Source organism: Toxotes jaculatrix, chromosome 15 (genome assembly GCF_017976425.1).
Source record: "Toxotes jaculatrix isolate fToxJac2 chromosome 15, fToxJac2.pri, whole genome shotgun sequence".
Classification (NCBI taxonomy): Eukaryota; Metazoa; Chordata; class Actinopteri; family Toxotidae; genus Toxotes; species Toxotes jaculatrix.
This window is the reverse complement of record NC_054408.1, coordinates 13339827-13362012: the sequence shown is the minus strand read 5'-3', so window position 1 is coordinate 13362012 and position 22186 is coordinate 13339827. Positions and strand designations below refer to the sequence as shown.

General features: G+C 41.4%; 1 protein-coding gene across 3 annotated transcripts in view; it reads left to right on the top strand.

Annotated features, from left to right (window-relative positions):
- The window catches only part of tanc1b (tetratricopeptide repeat, ankyrin repeat and coiled-coil containing 1b), a 100733-nt gene that overhangs the window by 6000 nt on the left and 72547 nt on the right, over positions 1-22186 (top strand). For all 3 annotated transcript variants that reach the window (XM_041056935.1, XM_041056934.1, XM_041056937.1), the window contains exon 2: positions 5099-5192. In XM_041056935.1, the coding sequence (XP_040912869.1) occupies positions 5132-5192 (61 nt within the window). In that variant the 5' untranslated portion in view covers positions 5099-5131. The remainder of the gene's footprint in view (positions 1-5098; positions 5193-22186) is intronic.

Sequence of the window (22186 nt, the reverse complement as noted above, 5' to 3'; positions counted from 1 at the left end):
AACCGTGTCACAGGTTAAACATTGTCTTTGCCGTTTAAACTCAGCTATTAGTGTTCCAGGACATTTCCCTTTTTGCTCATTATAAGACGAAGGCGTGCTTCTCATAGGCTCTGAGGTGGAGGGCTGTGCAGGAAGCACTTGAGTCAAACCGGGAGACTCGTTACATAAAAATGTCTGTTCTTTTGTTATTTCCCTTCCACTCAGGTTAGTGTGAATAACAGCCTTTGCTTACAATGGCCGACACTGAGATTGTGTTGTCCTCCATGCCTACTCCCTACACTTCCTCCTTCAAGGGTTTGTTAGCGAACTTCCCTTTGTTCATGGACCACTTGAACTCACCGTCCAGGCTGGGTCTGTTTCCTGCACTCGGTGAAAGGACAACAAACGAACTGATAATTACGAAGTTCACAGGAATATTTAAAAATATCTGATCACTCTCGGGCAGCGTGTAATAAACAAACATGAAAGTCGGCCCGTGGTGAGAATTTCCAGGTTGCTATGACAGTGGTATGGAAATCCGAGAGTCATTATTCATGTAGAATCAGTTGATGAAGAGAGGCGGCAGGGCGTTTCAGCAGGAAAGAGATGAACGCATGGGGTGGAAAATAGCTGTTTTCAGCCGTCCTGGAAGAGTGGTGCAGTTGATCTGAGCTTAAGGGCGCCCTCTCTATTGTCTGCCACCTAACGGAGGACAAAGCAGGTTCTAACTCACCAGCTGCCGATGTGTGTGAAATGCTTCCCTGCCAGAGGCGATTAGGACAAACAACCCTATTTCCGTTCTATATATAGCTGTCTTCTCAGATGACTGTGGTATCGCAAGATGGCCCCATTAACCACATGTCACGTCAGCATTGTGCAGGTGAGGATCCTTTCTACTTCACAACCTGTATGGATCTGAACCCTATCAATTCAGTGGTGACCTGGAAAACATACATGTTAAGGCACCCTGAGGCACCTTTTAACCACTCTGGGTTTCAGTTTCCCCTGTCTGAAAGGGAACCGTCCCTGCATTGTGCAGTAGACTGGAGTCGTTTTTATTGCTTACCTTGAGCTGTTCCAAGGTAACAGACAGCCCACATGTGAAGGTCATAGAGCTGACGTATGCCTGGCTGAAAATGCTAGCAGGGGAGAAGCAGTCTTAACGCCACATGTTATTGCCCAGGTACACTGATACAGTGATGGTCGTTGGTGTGTATCCCTTCAGCTGCTTGGTGTATTTTGAAGCCCCCATGAAGACTTTTGATGATTAATCACATAAAATAATAATAAAATAAAATAAATAGGGAGTACCACAGGCACCATACTCTGGTGTTTCTCTGGGTAGATGTGAATATTGAAAATGCTGTGTCTCTTCATCACATGCACGAACACCTGTGTGCCACTGTGGGACTTTCACTGCTCTGTTGTTATATTGAAAGGCCCCTTCTGAGGGGCCCTTGGTTCAAGACTAATAACCAAACAAAGCTGAAATGCGCTGGGATGGACCTGACTTTGAAGGCTCTGAGGAATCTTGATGCTCGTCTTGCTGCATACCTTGCAGTCCACGACCCCTCTGTGAGGAGACTTTCCCTCAAAGGTCACAGTTATATCACCTACAGCTCAGGCTTAGCTGCATTTGATGTTGACTGTGGTGCTTTTGCCATTGTAGGATCCACAGTTTGATTTCATTAACCTCTTTTTTTCCCAGCATTCCTCACTTCCAATAAAAATAGCCTAAGGCATAGACAAAATCCACACATATTGTCCTTCTACCTTTTTCAAATATACAGAACACTTGATGAAAATTAAATGGCTTGTTTCTGTAGGGCATGCACACTTTATTCTACAGTGTTATATCGAGCCTTTCTTAATGTATAAGTAAATGTGCCTGATACTCAGTTTCATCTAAGTTGTCATTTTATAGTATAGCTAGAAGTAATGTTTGTAATGTTAGTAAAATGTTAGCAGGATTGTATTGGGACCTGAAAGTTCAGAGATTTCCTAACATATACACAGAGCTGTTGTGACTCTGTCTGTTTAGAAACCTTGAAACATCTGGAGTGGATGGAGTAGGTTTTAGGTTTTATTCTACGGCTAACTTGTGCAAAGAGCAAGTAACATTACTAATTGTACCTCCTCCTAAATATTGTAGTGTAATAACATCACCTTTATTCGTGAACGTCTGTGGCTACTGCAGTCAAGTGTCATCATTGTCTGGCGAGAGCATGTCTATGTGTCTTGTCGGGAGTAATATAAAGTATGTAGCACCGGTTTTATATTGTGGTGCCCAGGGGCCAAGAGATAGGTTTGTTTACAGTGTATGTTATGATCACTGTCATCGTTAAATCAGAATTAACACAGCAACAATACATGTTTGGCTTTCAGTCAAGTAGTGTTCAGGGCTTAATCCCTCACCTGGGGATAGAAATGGCTAACAGAAACATATCTCAACATAAAAAGTGATGCACTATAGATGATGGCTGAAGAGGTGGTGTCTCATTCTCAGAGTGGGAATTGGCTGTGTGTGTGTGTGTGTCTGGTGACTGTGATGGGGGGGTGGGGTGGAAGGAATTTGTCATGTTGGCTTTTAGAGTTTTCAAGAGGGCGTTTTTCATTTCCTACGGGTTAACCTGGTGCGGTGTTTATTGTTACTGTGGAGATGAGCAGCCAGCTCCCACACATCAGTCAGCTGTTCAACTGGGCTATATCATACTATGCTGCTGTGCTACACAGATATAGACAGATTTGTTTTTTTACTACATCACATTTGGTGTTTACCCAGATGCCATGCTATTTGTAATCATGAACAGAGGAACCCAGGGACCACTTTCTTAAACATTATACAGAATATACTCCCATAACAAATATTCTGTAGCTTCTCTTTTATCTTATGTGATCATTTAATATCAGTATTTCCTCTAGCACCATCATCAGGTCAGAATTTTGAATATCGCCCAATACTTTGCCAAATACCAGTAAAACTAATGACTGTCCTGTTAGCCTCAGAGGTACTTTGCATTTGCTGCTGATGATCAGTGTTTGCATGCTAACACGGTACCATAACATGGTGAACATTACACCTGCTTAGCATTTTAGCATTGTTATTCTGAACATGTGTGGTGACATTAGCATTTGTTTCAAAGCATCACTGTGCCTCACAGAGCCGCTGGCATGGATGCAGACTCGTAGCCTGTTGTTAAAACTTGTCTTGTTCAGAGCTTTGCAGAAATGTCTAATCCTACTGCTACAGCTTCAGTACTGTCATTTGATTGGTTGTTGTCCACATATTTTTAGTTTACATTAATAGCGTATTGTGTTTGTGTTACTTTAATGTTAGTTGTCTGTTAGTGTTATTAGAAAGTAACACTGTTGTCTGTCCTGTACATAATTTGAACGTATTGTATACCTGAGGGAAGGTAGTGTTAAATTCTGAAGGAATGTTTATCAGACACTTGTTAACTTGATCCCTATATCATAGAGAGGGTTGAAACCAGATCAGTCACTAACTGTCATCCCCAGCCAGAGAAAAAAGCAATAAATAAGTGAATAAGTGCAAAAACTGTTGTGATCTTTCCCTTGTGCTGATTTGTTCTTTTTTGTATTTATTACAGATTGTCATCAATCATGCAGTGGTATTTACAGTAATGCAGTCTTAGTAAATTGCAAAAAGAGGGCATTTCACTTGACTTGATGAAATCCTTAGGTGGATATGGATTGTGCTTGCAAATATTTTGCAGCTTTACTGTCTTATCTTTCTCGATTCACTATTACACATTCTTATGAATGAATTATTACTGTATCTTCTGTGTTTTTAGTATTTGTACTCCTAGCTCCAGAATACAGTATAGAAATACATTATTTTAGGGGTGTTATTTGAAAATTGATCCTTGAACCTTTGTGTGTATGTGTGTGTGTTTCCCTGGGTATTCATAATGAAACCCATATCCAGGTGTTACCTTGAAACTACACTGATTTATATTTTGGTGGAGTAAAACCCCATGAAAAGTTAATTCTTGGAGCAGTCAAGGCTGAGTTGAGAGCTGCAGACTCATCAGGGATATGCCCCATACACCTCCACCTCCCATGACTGATTGAGTGGAAACTTTACTTCTCGGTGTTTCATTTGACACCATCAGGGAAGAAAAAGGGTGGATCGATAGCCTCTCTCAGCAGCAAGTAAGTGGACCAAGATATTTAAAGCCTGGTCTTTGGGGTTAAGGACTCAGTGCAAGGACTGTGTGTTTTGTTTGCAGAAGGCATACCCTTATTTGGTTGAAACCATTCTTTTCCCCTCATTGGAAAGATCTGCTGCTATTAATACAGCAGTGAACACTAAAGCAGCCTATACTGCATTTAAGGAGACAGAAACCAAAAATCCTACACAATTAACTGCTTTAGCTGCTGCTGTTGTTTTTTGGTAAGGGTGTTTTTTTTTCTTTTTTTTTTTTTTTTTACCATTGTCCAACTACGTGAGACTATAAATAATTACAAAGCAAACAAGCACATCCAGGCCAGACCTTGAGTTCATGTTATACCATTTAACTCTGAGGATTCAAAATGCGCACTAGCTTGGGAACAACCACGGAAAGCAATTGCAAACACCCAAGTTCAGCCACATAGCATCAATTACATGTGGAATTCAGGGCATTCGACAGTGTTTTCCTGCATAACAAGATAGCAGAACTTTTCTGTTTAAATATTAGAGCATTCTTTCCATGTGCCCGCCACTGATGACCTGCAGGATTGGGAGTGCTGTGGGAAAACTCCCAGGCGGGTGCCAGCTAATCAGTATGAAATGCGGATATACGCTATTTTGCCATTGCTATGTTTGGTTTTCGAGGATACATTTTGTATTTTTTGCTTTTAAAAAAGACCTGTAAGTCTTTTTTTAGAGACTTACAAAAGAACTGTAAGTCTTTTTTTAAGTATATAAGTGTTTGAATGGTTGTGTTATTTGCTGGTGAAAAGAAGAAACGGCCTCCTTTCTGTCCCCTGAATAAAAATAGACCTGTTTGTGTTGCTGGATAATTTCCATGGTTTTCCTTGAGTGACAGTGGATATACTTGTGTTGTCTTGTCATGGCTGTGAGTAACTGTTTTTTTTCCCCCCTTTCCTCCAGGGGCTCTACAGAGAGGATTCCAGGAGTCTTGCCATGTTCAAAGCAGTGCTGAAGAAGAACAGAGATGGAGGCAAGGGGAGCAAGAAGGATTCAGGTATGTGGAGTAGCAAGAGGAAAAATGACAACCTGAAAAAAACAAGTGTCAACATAGCCCAAGACTTAGATGCAAACTTTGTTTTAGAGGCGGATGTACAAACTCTTCTGATCATCTCATTTTCTCTCTTTATGTTGTTTATGTTTGGTTTATAAATTTATTCCTGACTTTGGAAACTTTATGATGTGAATTTCAGACTTTCTTCTTTCTGAATGTGAATGTTAAAATGAGTTGTGTTTGGAAGAGAAAGTTAAGATGAAAGCTCAAAAGCAACACCAACTGTGCAGCTGGCAAACATACTGTCGTCTAAGCCATCATTCACAGCAAATGCCTAAATATATATATGGCCAATAATTTAGCCTTACCACCGCTGTCTGTGACTGGCTGTGTGGTTGTAAGTGATTGACACATATTTAAATATCCACAGTATGAGCTGGAAAAGACCCTTTCCAAAGGAATAAAATAAAATAAAATGGTACGGTTCACGTTAGTTGTTACAACCAAACAAAACAAAACAAAACAAAACAAAAACATTGCTGCATCACTAGAGCCAGTGGAGTACACACAGTATTAGTAAACGGTGGGGTAAAAATGTGACAGAAAGACGAATCATGCACACGGTTTCACTCTTTATCCCGGTTAAAAGATCCTTCCAGTGCTTTGTTTATAACGTTAATGTAAGCACTGTCACCATAACACAGATGGAACTTCAATAAAGCATTTGGCGCAGTGCACATGAAAACATTACCATCCATTTTGTTAAACATGAAGCTTTACACCAAAGGAACAACAGGTCCTATAAGTAACAGGCTCTGGCTGTAATGGTAAGGGTTTGTAGAGTCTATGAAGGGATGGTGTGGGGAAACTTACAGTTGTGTAGGATGACACACTGCGTGCCACCAGGGATACACCCCAGCACCAGCCCACTGTGTCTTTTAGTCAGTCAGGAATCATAGCAATCAGTCACTGATACGTCTATAGCTCTAAGCTCAGAGTGTGAAACGTTCCTTTTTTTTTTTTTTTTTTTAATTTCATTTTGACTGTAGAGACAGCCTGGCTGTTGTGTCATAACAGATGTTTTCCTTTGGAAATCTAAAGCCTTTTTCCAACATGACTAAACATGAGTCACTGTCAGCAATACATTGTTGACTAAGTCTCTTTTTCATACAATGGCCCCCTCCAATTCTTCGTCTTGACATAGCAAATTGACCATTTATGCTTAGACTGCATCTACCAGCCTAGACTTGCTTTACCGCCTCAGGACAGGTTTCAGCAGGCAGTGTGGTTCAAACAGTCACTGCGTACAGTAGATACATGCCTAATACTTCTGCTCTCTGCGCCTTTGTCTGACGTGATTGTTTCACTCAACAGTCAGTGCGAAGATTAAAGGGGAAAGAGTCTGGCTTTGCTTTACACATCAGTCACCACCACTGCTTTCCACTACAGTGCAGAGGGTGAATTTGGTATTGTCGGCTTGTATTTATTGTTTTTATTATCACGTTGTTGCAACCTGTCTCGCATGTATGAATCACCCTGGTAACACAGCTTTCCCGTTTCCAGACACACACACACACACATACAAACTCGCATATACTCTTAAATACAGGAGGTTCTGTGTGCGTGAATGCTGGGAGCAGCAGAGTTTTATGGCGGGATACAGCTCCTTTATCCAAGCCTCGCTCTCCCAGTTGGAGCCCATCCATCAAACCTAAGCGGCTCTCTCTTCTTTTCTCATCCTGGGACAATAAAATCTGGCCACTCCTCTCCCGTTGTTTAGAGCTCTTAAGACAGATGAGAGGTCACAGAGACACAACAGGTCGCAGTGTCACTTTGCCACACTGTTGGTCCTGCATGGGACAGACAACATATATATATATATATATATATATATTTTTTTTTTTTTTTTTCCAGGCTATAAGAGTTTTTTTTTTTTTTTTTGAAGGTCAGACACAATGCAGTGTGGGTAATTTCCTGTGAAATGGCTCTTGATAGATGTTGGTAAAGTTTTGATGAGTTTAAACATCATACTGTCATTTCAAATTTTGAGCTGCATTGAAAGTGTTGAATTGGATATTGTACCACTTTGTGTTTACTTGAAGAGGAGAATTTGTTTGTAAATTCACATCCATCCTGGGACCTGAAATGAAGTTAGTAACACAAGAAGCCCTGATGGGGAAGGCTGCATTAATCAAATTGGGCACTCTGCAGTATGGTTAATGGTTTCTGAGATAAGATAGTACCATATTGCACATAAAATATTCACTGCATCTTCTGCACCGCTTGAATAAAAAGATTTCATTTTGATCCCAAGTGTTTTGGAAAAGAAACCTGTGTTAAAATTAAATGTCTGGCACGGCAGAGTTTTGTCATCCACTTTATTATATGGATTTCCATTTTCTTGCCGTATTCAAATTGGATTCAGGGTTTCTTTAGTTTGATTAATGCAGCATCAGTGTTATATGGTTGAGATTTTATCAGCATTGGGGCAGTAATTCTTGCTGTTTTATACCAGGATGTTGGTGTTTGGAAGTTTGTTTGGTAATCCTGATTATTGTGTTCTTGGCAGAGTTTGCTTTTTGTAGATTAGTGAAAATTGTGTTTATTTGTCAACCCTGTTGTTTTTTTTCCCGACCTGCGTTCATACAGGGCCTGACTGTACAGGCTTTCCTTGCTTCAGAGGGACCAGAAGGACAAAGTTCCTGTAAAATCTGCTCAGCAACATATAATGGAAATCAGTGGGAAGAAAGACCTTGATAATGGTATAATTGCAAGATAGCTCAGCATATGTTGCTCATGACATGGTGGCTGTGGACTGGAGGAAACTTTAAAGCAGTCAAGGAAACTTGGCCTCCATGCCAGATACCACTACAGTCATTAGCTCTCCTTTGGGATCTCCCCATTGCCAAGACCACAAAAACTCACAGTTTGCTAATTTAGTCCTCTCCATATTGCGCTCCTCCTAGATCCTTCCTCCTCCTTCTTGTCCTCCTTGCTTGCCTTTTCTAGACTCAATCTGTGAGGAATCTGGTTGGAATTGACCATTTGAATCCCTTTTAAGTACTTTTCTTTATGGGGCCATGTCATTCTGGAAGTGGGATGCTTGTTTGCCGTGGCCCGTTGCCTTTGATGTGAACATTTTCTGAGAAAGGTTGCGCTGCATATAGGCCTCACTGTTAATAGACTTGAGAACCCAAGACACAAGAAGATGATTATATTGTAAAAATCAAACAGCGTTTTTAATTGGTGTTTGCTTTCAGGATGCAGCCCCCTCAGATTTTACTGCAGGTTTCACCTGTGACTTCCTATGAATTTACAGCAGTGTCTGGTTTGTAGTTCACTTTAAGTTGGAAGATTAGTTTTCAGACTGCATCATACCATGAGGTACGTTTGTGTTCTGTTCTGTTTTCCTCTTGATGTGAACATCCTTCAACAACAGTGTTTTTGAGTTAGCAATGGTGAACCTAGATTTATTGTAGGGTGAGGATGCCTTGTGTACGTCTCTTATTCTCCTCTGGGTGCCAGAGGGTGAATTCAGCTTCAGAACAGCTAACCAGAACAGTATTTGGTTTAAGCCCACTTCTTTATTTTTCAGTATCACCCTGTAAAGTTTGTATAAGTGCAACAGACTGGGAAATTCAGGCAGAGTGGGTTGTGACAGTCCACAGTGCAGATAATTAAGTCACATGTAATCAATTGGTTCTTTTTGCCGGCCTGTAGAAGTTAATATTGATATTTTTAGATCTAATAATGAGAGTTAATATTGACTAAATTTGATTACAGGCCAAGTAATTAGTGCACGTTTTTGGCTGTGCTACACTCTGTTGAAGTTTATTTAAGCCATGCCATGTCCCTTTAATGGACATGTGAAGACAAGTCTGCATTTTTCCACAAAGATTTAATGCTCTTTCTGCCAATCTGGCCTGTTTTCTGTCCTTATTTTTCCTCACAGAGGAGAGTAGTACCTCTCTTACTCTCTTCAGTAAAGTATACTGCTGCTGACTGTCCCTGCTATCCAGAGAATCTTCAATCAATTCATAATGTGATCCTGAGAAACAGCGCTTTTTTTGACTCAGGTTTAATTGCTGAGTGTGACTGTGTGGGTTGTGTAATACCTCTGAAGACCCTCCAACTTGCGCTTCCCACTCAATGAGCTAAACTGCTAGAGGCAGCTGCCAGACAGTTGTCTGTCTGTTGTGGGTGACGCAGTGTTAATCACACAAGGATGCATAGGCGTGCGCTCTTTGAGGCCGATAACGGTTTCAGCTGTTTATTCCCCCAACCCCCCAACAACACACATTCTCGCACACAAAGCCATGCACACACAAACAGATATGCAACCACCACCAGCTGGCAGGGCTTCTCTTAGTCTGTTTGGCATTATGCAGACAGAAGCCACTCATGCACCTGGCTGGATGGGAGACAGCAGCCCCATCGTTGACCTACAAGGACAGAAAAGGGGGGTCAGCTCTGCTGCCCTGCATGGCGCGCTCACAGCAATGACATAGGATACAGTTTTCAGATTTGTCAAGAGATCTATTAAAACATGACAGAGCAGCGAAGGATAGGTGCAGCTCTTATGCTGGCACTTTTCATTTACGTGCAGCTTCAAATGCAGCTTGGCTTGCATTTGAAGAGCGAGCATGTTGCCACGTTGCTTTTATCATCATCAAGGTCTCCCACAGCAGGGGGTGAAACAACAGAGGATAAGCCGACATAGACAAGAATGTAATGAGTTATTGGTTTGCTGACTTGCAGAATTATTTAAGTCTGTAATGCTAATTTTAAGGGGCAATTTCTGATTGGGAGCAACCTCATTTAGATTTCCGAAAGATAAAGTGAAAGGGAATATTCATAATGTAGAGGACCCATGTACAAACAGATGGTGTGTGTCTTGCTTTGTGTGCGTGTGTGTGTGCGTGTGTGTGTGTGTGTGTGTTTGCGTTTGCGTGCGCAAGCAAGCGAGCGAGGGACCATTAAGTACTGCACTGTGTTGCCTCAGCTGTGGTGGTGACTGGTACATGCTGTCTCTGCAGTTTCTGTGAGTTTCTTGGGTGTTTTGACATGAAACAGTGATTTGTTGCTAAGGGTCAGGCAACAGCAAATTGACTACAAGGCAGGACTTTGTTGTGTTTGTAGGATTTTATGGTTCTTGTAATTGGCACTACCACAGTGATGATAGAGTTAGTAGATTTACCCTTCATGCTGAATTTTCTACAAGGGGACTCAATAGCCCTGCAATAAAGACTTACTTTGTGAAGCTTACAGTGCTCAGTTTTGTTGAGCCCATCAGTGAAATGTGGATAAAGCTAATAATATTTTTGAAGCAGTCGTTTCTGCCTCTGTGTTATTGTTTATTGCATTTTATGTTGGCTGAACAAAGGGGTCTCTGATTCCTGTAATCTCTCTTCTGTATTCTGTATTGTACTGTAAATTCCCTCGCTGTGGTGATACAGTTAAATACAAGAGCAGACATTGCAGAGATTCCTCCCCTGTTTTTGGTGTTCTTTCTCCTTCAGCTGCCCTCAGGGGTTTAACATCAGGAATTTTTACTGTTATGGGAAGACTTCCCTCAATAAACAATAACCACAGGTGGTTGAGCAGTTATTTGTCCAAACAACAAAAAAAAGGGGGAGCTTTTGATGGAGCATTGTTTGTCCAAACAAAAATAGCTTTTTTTTTTATTGTTTACTGGGCAAATATAAAATTAAAACCATAAAGCTTTCAGTGAAAGAAAATATTTCATGTGTTCTCTTGCTTTGGACAGTTAGTGCAGCTAAAACACTGTTTTGCATCAACTTAGGTTGCTCAGGAATAATTTATCTATTTCATCTGGGGTTTTAGAAATGGAAAGATTTCATTCTTCCTCAGCTGAGATTCAGTACATGGTTATATTGTGTGTGCTAACCACAGTGGATTCAGGAAACGGTAATGGTCTTTCATCCACCAAAGGATGTGTTTCATCTTACTGACGTGTAAGAACTTAGTTTCTAGTCTGAGGTGTCTATTTATTGCTGGATAGGTGAAGTCTTCCAACCCCTCTAAGGGAATGCAGTGCACTGAGTTCAGGATCACAGTGAACTCTTTCACTGACAAACACACAGTGGCCGACCCTCCACACAGACATTAACAAATACCGCTCAGGACTGAGTCTGCCCACTTGTTCCAGTGTCAGACCGGTCTGTGTTATCCTGGTTCTTCTCTGTGAACAGCTGTGGTGGCAGCCTCCTCTCCAGCCATATCTACCGCAGCCATTTTGAGACATGCTTCCTCCTTGTCCTGTGGCTTGTTAGGGAACTTAAAGAAAACTCCCTCGCAGAGTTCCTCAGCCGTGGGTGGAAGTATTAGGAAAACTGCTCTTACACAAAGGATAAGTGTGTGCTCCAGGTGAATTAGGAATGCATGGTGTAGATCTGGTGAAGTTGTGGGGTGAAACTTTTGTCTGGGGGAGTAGGGGAAGCACTTAGTTGATGACAGGCCACATTTGTGTACTTTTAAATTGCTTTGATCCTGAAGCACAGAAGAGACAGAGGTTTGTTGAGTGAAAAAGACAAACTGTTCTTTTCATAAATTCGATGTTGCAGAATTAAAAGAATTAAAAAAGACGGGCAAACAAGATGCACACAGTCAGCCACAGGATGTCTAGACCACAGATTACATACACTATGTGACCTATACAGGACAGAAAGACAGACTCCATGTTATGCCACACACAGATAGGGAAAAACAGAGAGAGAGGCAGGCAACCTCAAGATACATTATTAACATCCTTTGATTAACCATAATAACTAGTGTTCAGACCAGAACCACTGACTCCTTTATCATCAGCTCATGGTTTTCCTTTTGGAAAACACTTCGTACTGGACAACCTCATACATCTATGAAGCTGGGGTTTGTTTAAGTTTGCGACTTGAGCTTTTAAGACTGAACATTCTGTGACAAATAGATGTTTTCACTTTGGATGTTTTCACTCTATCAGTTTCACTTAAAAAAAAACATGTATACATGGGGTTACATCTAGGTTACCGTCCGTTTTTGTTTTTCTGGCTTTAATTAAAAGAAAACTGTGCTGACAATTTTGAAATGGCTTTTTGGCCCATATTTGCTATTTTTTTGCTCCCAGTCATGTTTGTCTAGATTTTCATGTCCAGACAGTTGGGGTAGGATTTAAAATGGTGGAGAAAAGAATGCACCTGGTTTACAAAGGAGACCATTGAGTTGAGTGCACAGACCTGCATGGCTATCAAAGCACTGTGCAGCCAGCAGGCAACGATTAGCAGGGCGTAGCCCAAACCACATGTTTCACTCACACACACAGTCATATACAAATATACACACAACACACGCACACACACACGCCCACAAACCTCAGGTGTATCCACATTAGACACTCCCTGTCCCTCCTTCTGAAAAGTAAAATAAGGGCTATCGGGGAAAACTGTGGACCTGGTCACTCAGGCTCACTGTTTTCTGTCTGCATTGACTCTTACAACAAACACTGGCCTTGGCTACATTTGACTTTGACATCACATAACTAAAGACTTCTGAGAAGAAAGTCTATGATGCTCATAAATTTCTGATCACATCCGTATGGCCATACAATCCTGAAAGCCTAATCAAATTATAATGATTTATACAGGTCTTATGGTGCATGTTATCTTATGGTGCAAAAAAAAAAAAAAGCTTATTTAAACAAAGTTATAGATGTTCTTATACCCTTGAGTAACACTTATCTATTTTGTCTGTCACTTTCCTCCTTCCGTTGCATTGCTTTGAAAAACACAAAATGACAGAGCACTTTTGAAAAAGGAGTAAGGCAGCATCAGTTTCTGTTGTAATTTGCATAACAGTGTTCTCACAACTTGAATGCAGAGCATATTGCATATTTGAAGTTCCATGTCAGAAATCGACCTCATGAGTTCCTCTTGAAGGCGACATCGCATCACATAATGAGTTGGTGAAATCTACCCTGATAATCAGCCTGAATTACCATTTTCATTTTCACTTCATTAATCAGCCTGACACTGTGTTCACTTGATGATGACACAAAAGTCACAGTTACAGTTGCTAGAAGCAAATAATATCTCATTTCATGTCAAATGAGGAAACAGTGCCTGTTTCTTTTCAGCAAAGTTTCATAGTTGCTATGAAGTGGCAGAGAGATTACTTGAGAATTACACTGTTCCACTGTGTTTGAAGTGTTGTTATGGCTCATTAATGTATTGGTTGATTTTTTTTTTTTGTGATAGAGATTGTTTCTATTTGAAAATCATTTATAATTTGCATCCCATGCTCTTTGTTTTGGTGATGTCCAACCAACAACACATGGAGGAAAGCTAAATCCAGTAGCTGATGGTCAAATCTGGCACTGCTCTTCCTGCCCAGCGGCTTCTGGCTGGGAGGAAATTTGGAGAAATGCTTCCATGGTTCCCAGAGTCCCACTGTCTGCTGTGGCAGCCAGTGACCACTCGCCGTTCCCCTAATTTGGCTCTCACACACTCAGCGTCGACGGTGCTTGTGACCTTGGAAATGGTGTGCTCAGCAACGGACAAAAAGCCAAACAAATACATGAGGACTCGGTAGAAGCAGGGGGGTTGATGTCATCTACACCACAGCAACACACTCAGTCATGGTCCTGCTTTATCCTGCCCCTCCGTCCATGGGCAAATAGTTCCTTTTGGTACTTCAAAGAAGAGGAAAAACAGTTTATCAGTTAACATGCCAGGGTGTTTTTAGATGGTCTTTGAAGCGGGTGATAGTGGCTGTCATGGCAGTTCATTGGATGGAGAGGTCAGCAGGCCACAGGTTTTTCTAATTACAGCGTGACCTGCCCATGCAGACACATTCCTTCTGTCTGATTTTTCCGGTTTTCTTTCATACCTCTACCATCCTTTGTCTGTGATCTAAATGACGGCTTTAAGTGTCCCTTTTTTATGCAGAAGACTATCCTGTCACCCATAGGACTTACAAAGTCCTAACTGTTCATTACGGCTTTAATTTACTTTGATATTTTTTCAGGAGTTTTGAGGGTTGTGCTTTTCTCATCTATGACCATCTCTCTATGCAGACACCAGCCCATGCGGTCACAGTGTCTGACTCTCAGAAAAGTCTGTGTGGGTGTCTGTGGAGACCTCCGTTCAGGCTTGAGCCTTGGGGCCCCTTCCTCTCTCCTCTATCCTACTTTGCTCTGTGCTTCTCTGTTCTGCATTTCAGAACACAGAGACTCTTTTTTTGCAATTGTGCCTGTCGATGAATGTCTTGCCATCCTTTGCTCAGGAGGGTTTGAGACAGGCTGAACTAATGACCTCGGCTCCTTTGTGCCCGGCCTCAAAGGAACAGGGAACGGTGCTTATTGCAAAGAGGAGCAGTTTGCAAAGAGTGCTTCTCTTAATATTTATAGATCTCTCTTATTTTAAAGGTGGTATTTAAAGATCATTCTTTATCTGAAACTTTGTTGGTGAAGTAAGACCAAACAAAAGTGGTTTGAGAGCATAGAAAGGAGGTGAGTTGAAGACCATGATATACGAGTTGTGGAGGATGTCGGTTCGGTGTCAGTGGGGTTAATTTACTTTTAATTCTATTGTCAGTCTTGAAAATAACAAATCAACATATCATCACTGTGCTAATGGTTGAAGAGGTTCCTATCAAAACCTCCGGTGCATCAGCTGATGCAAATGTGATTTATGCTCAACTCACAATGATTTTGTCCTTGTTTGCTTATGGGATTAGGCTCTTTGGAAGGATTGGATGGACGGCCTTTGTGCCATATCTCGTCCATTTAACTGGTGAACAGGCTGTTGTCCAGGGGTTAGTGGTGTTCTCATGACCTCACCTGGCCCCAGAAGAAGCGCTGCCTAATGATCTGTGCTAATGGCAGTCCAAATCTGTTGTTATACCAGATCTCCGTGGCAACCCAGGACTCCAGACCATATTGCACTTGTGCCAGGAGATAAATTCCACTTTTGTCTCAGGGCTGCTTTGACCATATTGCTAACAGATAGTCCAAGTCCAAAATTGGAAGTGGAACAGTCAAAAATTGGAAGTGGAGAAAGTCTCAAGGTTAACAGAGAAATCTGAGAATGTGTGGCAGCTGAAAGCTCGTCCATTTCTCATCTGGCTGCATTGTGAATCCTCTACCTTGAAGCACAGTGGCCCCAGATCTGAGTTCGTAGTGTTAAGATGATTGATCATAGTAAGCAGATGTGGGCTCGGTCATCCATCATCCATGTGTCCTTTGCTTGGACTGTACCAGCTGTTTCCATGACGTGTAGAGGACATAGTTGTAATTAACCCCATGTACAACCTGTGTTAGACATTTTATGGCTTTACTGTAGAAGCGTTAATGCATCTGTAGCTCAACAACTGTACAAAGTAGCTGTGTAGTGGTACTTTTTTATTACAAATAAAGACTGTCATTGAGTTAATAAATCATCCACTCTTGCCTGGACTGTTGAACAGAGATACTACCAGAAAGAGCATAAGAACAGCATTAATTAACATTAAAACAGTAAAAAAAGATGGATTGTCTGTAACCAGCTGAAGAGATCTGATGATGAACAGTGTTGTTAGACCAGAATGGATAGAGGTGAGAGGGGAAATTTGCCCTTCAGCGTGGTAGTAAACAGTGTGCCCCACTCAGCAAGAGACTGATACTGAGGAAGCCTGTGGAGAGACATTCATACTGGGACCTCACACACAATACTGCTAGCATGAATATCAACCACTCTCCAGCCAGGATTCTCAACAGTGGATCTGCCCTAATTTATTCCAAAGCTCTGATGAAACAAGATCAAGCCCTTGGTAATTCACTGGGTTCATTTAGATTTCCACCAATTTTCAAACATTTGCATTATGTCAAGTGTGCGTATTTTGTGTGTATTTTAATTTTTTGTTGGGTGATATAACTACCCTCAGCACTCAAGAAGTGGTCATTTTCTGTGGTTGGGTTTTCTGACTGGGAACCTTCATTTGTAGCTTTTTTTTCTCTTCACAGCAAAGTTATTCTACGTTGTAGTTTTCAGGATTTACTTTCATGCTACATCTCTTAATGCTGCATTTCAGTGGCAGAGATACGGTAATGCTCTTCCCACATTTTGTTTAACTTTGAGAACACTGTGCTCAGCAGCAACCTTGAGACTGATTGATGGTGTGAACTCACACGTAGTAGCTTTATAACATCTCACCATCATTATACTGTAGATTCCAAGTAGTCTGACCAAATATGTGCAGTCACAAGCTAGTATTGTATGTTTTCACAATTATAGCACACCTGCTCTCCTCTGTATAGACTGTTCTCTGGTTCGTCAAGTAATTCATCAGTATTCCTATGAGCAGCCTCTCTCACAGACAGTGCTCCTCTATCAGATTCTTTACTGGCATTCCTATTGTGTTCCTGTTGAGGATTCTTGAAATAAAGCATGATAAAGATGCTTTCTGGCCCATACCCACTGAAATTGGCGATTTATGAAGAGGAATGGGAAATGTCATGGTGCCTGCAAAGTGCTGCCCTCTTCCTCCTCCTCCTCTCCTTCTATTCCTTCCTCCTCTGGACACACACATACCCCTCCTTGTCAGTCTTTCTCCCCCTGGGGCCAGTGGGGAAGGCATTTTAGAGCTCAGGCCACTGCAGAGCTATGCTTCAGAGAGAGAGAGAGGGAGAGTCTTGCTGTTTTAGATTCAAAACATTCTGCCATGGTGCCTTGCCTACAGCATCTTAACTTTGCATAAAGCAGCTAATTTGTTTTCATTATCAAGTGCATATGAATTTGAGTTGAGGGTTTCAGAGCTGCAGGAACTGTCCCTGTTTCTGACAAGCTAAAACTAAAGACGCTGTCAGAGTTGCTTTCTCTCCTCAGAGGCCACCAGCACAGATGAGTAATGCTTTGAATCTAGCAAAAGAACTGGTCTGGGCCAATGATGAGTTAATGGAATTTTAATGTTGCAAACTGAATTGACATTTTGTGGAAGAAAAAAAAAATTCTCATGGGAGGGATGTGGGCAGTTAATATACTTAACATACAATAAACAAAAGTGGAAAGAAAAGAAAATTAGATGCTTCAAGGGAGAGATGTCACATCGATTGCCTTTTATTTCCTGTATACTTGATTGTGCACCAGAAATGGAGCTGGGTGAACGTTATACAAGTGAAAACAAAATGTTTTGCAAGAGAGCGAACACAGTCCGTTTGCTTTATTATTTATCAGTTACATCACTTTGTGCTTCGCAGTCTTTTGTCAGGCTGCCTTAAACAGTATTTTGACTGTTCCTATGGCTACAACTGACTGAGTAAAGTGGTCTGATTTTAGAATGGCCTCATGGGAAAAACACTGATGCCTCCACAGTGTTTCACAGACTAGTTGCATGCCTTTGCTTTAACAAGTAATTTCTGTTTTAGATTATTTAGTGAATTTTTGAACCAGACAGATTTGCATCGTATTAACATATTAGATCTAATTTGTCCTTCATCATCATCAACGACTTGTACCAAAGACCCTCCCCCACTCTGTATTCCTTGTTGTCTGGCTCTCTCCCCTCTCTGTGGGTTGCTGTGTGTTAACCATGACAGCTTTTGTGAGACTGTCACCCTGGTCTCGGAAGTACACAGGGAATCCACATTGGCACTCAGTCTAGCGGGAGAATTCCCCCATTGGTGGATTGTCTCATGGTCATCGTGCTTTGTGTGTCGAAAGAAAGAATCTGCATTAATTATAGCTTCAGTCTTCATTCTCTCCATGGTCCATGAAGTTAACTAGTGAGAAGCTAATGGAGTATTGGTTGTTTCTGTGTGTATACAGTATATGTGTATGGAGAGAACATAGAATGGTATCACGGTTCATATTTTTTTTTAATTAACTTTTTTTTGTATAAACCAGCATTTGCCAACATATTTTGCACTGTAAATAGTGTTCTTTGTGGAAAGTGAGGTGGTTTGGATTGAATACTACAGGCAGTGGACAAACTAACAGAAACACCACTGTTCTGCTAATTCAGTTATTCTGTCTGTGGCATATGTCATTATAGACTTTGCTATGTTACATAGTTTTGCAGTTTGGACAACTTATTCAGAGTTCAGGCAGCGACTGTCTAGCTTCTGTAGCTTTTAGAAGTTGACTCAACCCTCTTAAAAATTTGAATGTCACATCTTTATTACAGTAGGCACATCTTGCTAATTAATATTCAACTTACGGTCACTTAGCTGCCTTTGTAATTATGATAGAGAGGTTACAACTCTGGTATGAGTGGGAAAAGGCAGAAATTCATGGCGATATGTATCTAGCACTGGACAGCTGCATTACTGCTGGATATCATTGGGTTTTAGTACCATTACCAACTCACTTAAGCAAGATTAAAAATCTAACCCCCCCACCATTCAGACAGATGCAGTAATGTGGTTGAATAGGTCATTGTGCGTCAGCGGACACTCCTTCCCTCCACTCCTCTTGACTTGGGTTAAACGCAGGTCATTGTCCATCTTTGGTGACAAGATTCTTGTAAAGGTTCATGTAATTTTATTGGTGTTTATACATAATTTAACCAACCAGCACAGACAGAGAGAGATAGTGGTCAACAAACTGGCCTGACAGAAAAGAAACAGAAAGAGCCAGTGAGTGTGTGGGTGTGCATTCTTATAAAGTGCTGTAAGGAGAGACGTGAAAGTGAAACTTTAAACTTTATTTGATAATTACTGCATGTGATCTAATTCTGTAGTGAAGTGCATTGAACTATACTGCGGACTGGTGGTCTCAGTTATCAGTGACTGCTTAACACTGTGCGCACAGTACTGACTTGGTGTAGTGCATACAGTATTTAAAAACAACGAGTTAGAACACTCTTATTTTTACAGCACAGCTGCTGTATTGTGAGGCTTTTCTGTTGCTTGGTACACGCATGAAAGACATTTGAAAGCATTCAGCTGTGTGTACAGTGCCTAGCACCATACTATCAGGGGGAAAGTAGGATGTGTAGGTCATGCATCAATAAGGAAACAGATGTTAATTCATTGTGATTGACTTTTATTTGATGATGATGGTAAATTAGTCAAACAGCTTGAATAAAGGAATCAAAGGACCTCTGTTCACTATATATTAAAATCAAACAATGAAGATAACATCATTAGCTTTCAGCCAGATTTATATTTCCCTTTTATGTAGTTCGAATGCAAACTTCAGACTTTCCATCTTCATGACATTACTGCAAATGTTAGGGGACATAGAGACGGAACATTTTAAGATTGACTCATGTTGACCTGCTCAAATAATTGATTTGTGCTTTAATGTTTATTTTTCTAAATCAATGTCTTGAAATAATATTGAACCGTTTTTATGGGTTGGGCATGTCCACATGGGCTCTGGCCCTTCACTTTGATGAGGAGGAAGGAGCATGCAAGGGACTGTAATCATATTTACATCATCTTGGGGCAGCACTGTATAATTAGAAAGGGTTGATTTCCTTGACCACAGCAGGGGCTGAAATTGCAGGCCTTGCCCCAGCCAGGGTTTAGGAAAGTAACTGAAATAGCACTGGCGAGTTTCTGTCCTTGTGTCCCTCTGCGTTATATAGTATCGGTCAGATGGCAGTGCAGTCACTGTGACACGCTGCAGCCCATTCACCAGCACTTGGACGACCGGCTTTTATGTGGCGCCTCTTGTTTTCAGAACCAACTACCAAAATTACAACTTTGCCATAATCTCTTTAGCATGCAATATGGCCGAAACCTGTATCAGCCACGACCTGCTGTGACTGCAGCAAGTGAACAGTCAGCTTGCAGCTTTGTAAAGTATACTCGCTTAAGTTTTTATTTAAATTAGTGTAGTGGTACAGTGTCTCCCTCCTTTAAGGGCATCAGTGTCTCACTGCAACAGTTACCATGCCTATCCGACCCACACACTTCCCTAAAGAACCTTTAAGGTGTCAATATCAATGTGGATGCAGTATTTTCCTTTCAGGTCAGGGTGATGGCAGGTCCTGACCTTGGCTGAGTGACCTTTGGGTCATTCACAGGTTTTTTCCATGTCTGAGAGCTTTGAGAGGTGTCACTGCAACCTTTCCGCTTCCTGTCTCTGGCATTCTTCTTTGTTTAGGAACCCTTTAAAACACAGGGCAGCTTTGTGTCCCCTGTGGTGAGGCGGAGGCGTGGAGAAAATGGGTCTCTGTTTCTGATTAGCCCGGCGGCCCAGCAACACTCATTTCCCTGAGGAGACCAGGATTCTAATAGTAGCTGGCCTCTTGTAGTTCAATCTGCATTGATTTCTACAAACCCCTGGCTGCAGACAGGCGTCAGTGCTAATCTGCTGAGGTCTTCCCAAGCAGTGCAGTCCTGAAAACAGAACCAAAGCTAATTGTCATTACTGTGGTTCCCCACATCTGCAGTTATGATTTAGCTGGCTCTGCTGACGTAGGGTCCGTATTATTAGTTAGGTATTACATGTTATCTTGAGGTTGATAATTCATACATTTTAATTTGTGGCTATGATGAGTGGGCAACTTTGATGCCGCAGAATAGATTACTGTACTTTGCTGTTAGCCGGCTCCGTGGCTAGAATGGTCTTTCCATGCAGGATTGGTTCTCAGCAAAGCAAAACCTGTTTTTTCCATCTAGGGCTTGGATACCACTGAGCAAACCAGTAGCCAGGTACAGTCATTTGTAAGTCTTATGCTAAGTCGTGTAGAGACTGTGGGGAACCATTTCTGTGAGGAGAACAAATCACTGCATCTCGATGGGTGAGACAGAAAAATGTAGGGAATATCTAGTCATAAATGTGAGTTTAATAGTAGTTTAGAGAACAGTGACATCACAGGACAGCTCTGCTGGTTTGCAATATATTTCTTACTTCAGCTGGATTGTATTGTACAACTCTGTGACAAGCTCAACTGTTTTTTCTGTTATGGGAATACTGTAGTTTTAACTTAAACTTTAACTTTAACTTTGAACTTTAGTTACAGTGTGAAGTCTTTACATGAGACACAGTCTAAGTATGCTTTCCCCAACTTGCATATAGATTTGAGGAAGCATGAAATGTGAATGTCTGCATGCGTCACAACTTCATAAGGCTTGTGTTGCCCCCCCCCCACAGGTGAGGCTTTCGCCTTCAAGCTGTAGCCTTTCAAGCTTACCTTTATGCAGCTGTTAAGAAACTGATATGAGCCAGGTGGTGACATGGATACAGCTTTTCCTCTTGGTATCTCAAGCTGCTCAGTATTAATTAAAATATGTTGGACTTAGTTCAGATTTGTTCTGCTACTTTTAAGTACTCCATACTGAATACCAGGCAGGATTTTGTTTTTTACTCACATTTCTTACCATTCACGTCTTGAAATAAGTGTTGATGACTAAATATGTAATGGCCAGAGATTCTCAAGAAGTCACCACTTCACACTGACATTGTGTCCTTTTCTTTGGCCTTTATATCCCTTTTTTTGTTCATTATAATGGACTCCTTTTGTCTGCCTCATTACTACAACAATATGACCAGGTTCTGCTTCCAGTTTGACAAATTTTATATGGCCCCAGGTCAGAGAAGCTCGACTGATGGAGTGGGCAGTGAGATGTACATTGTATACCCAAAGTTGTGTGAGGCTCAGTAATGGAGACCTTCTTTTCCTAGTTGGGATTGATTCACTACATTCTGCCGTAGCCCTGCAGGGAGAGAGAAAAGGAGCACTGTGGAGACGAACATGAATGACTGTTCTTAAAATTACCTGCCTGTGAATGGCGGATTTTTTTTCCCCTTAAAACACTGTACAAAGAACAGCCAACCAGTGTGCGTAGTGAATTACGTGTTATCTTAAAGTCAGTGGTCAATGACACAGCTTTGTTTACTCCACTAACTGGATGTCCTTCTCATGTGCCCCAGTGGCATGAGAAATGTTCACTGGCCCATGACCCTGGGTTTAAATACATATTATGTGGAGCTGTGTTTTCTGGCATCCAGGTCTTTTCCCACCCGTACCAGTTGTCCTTGTTTGTGTCCCTAGCAACCTATTAAGAGACTTATCGC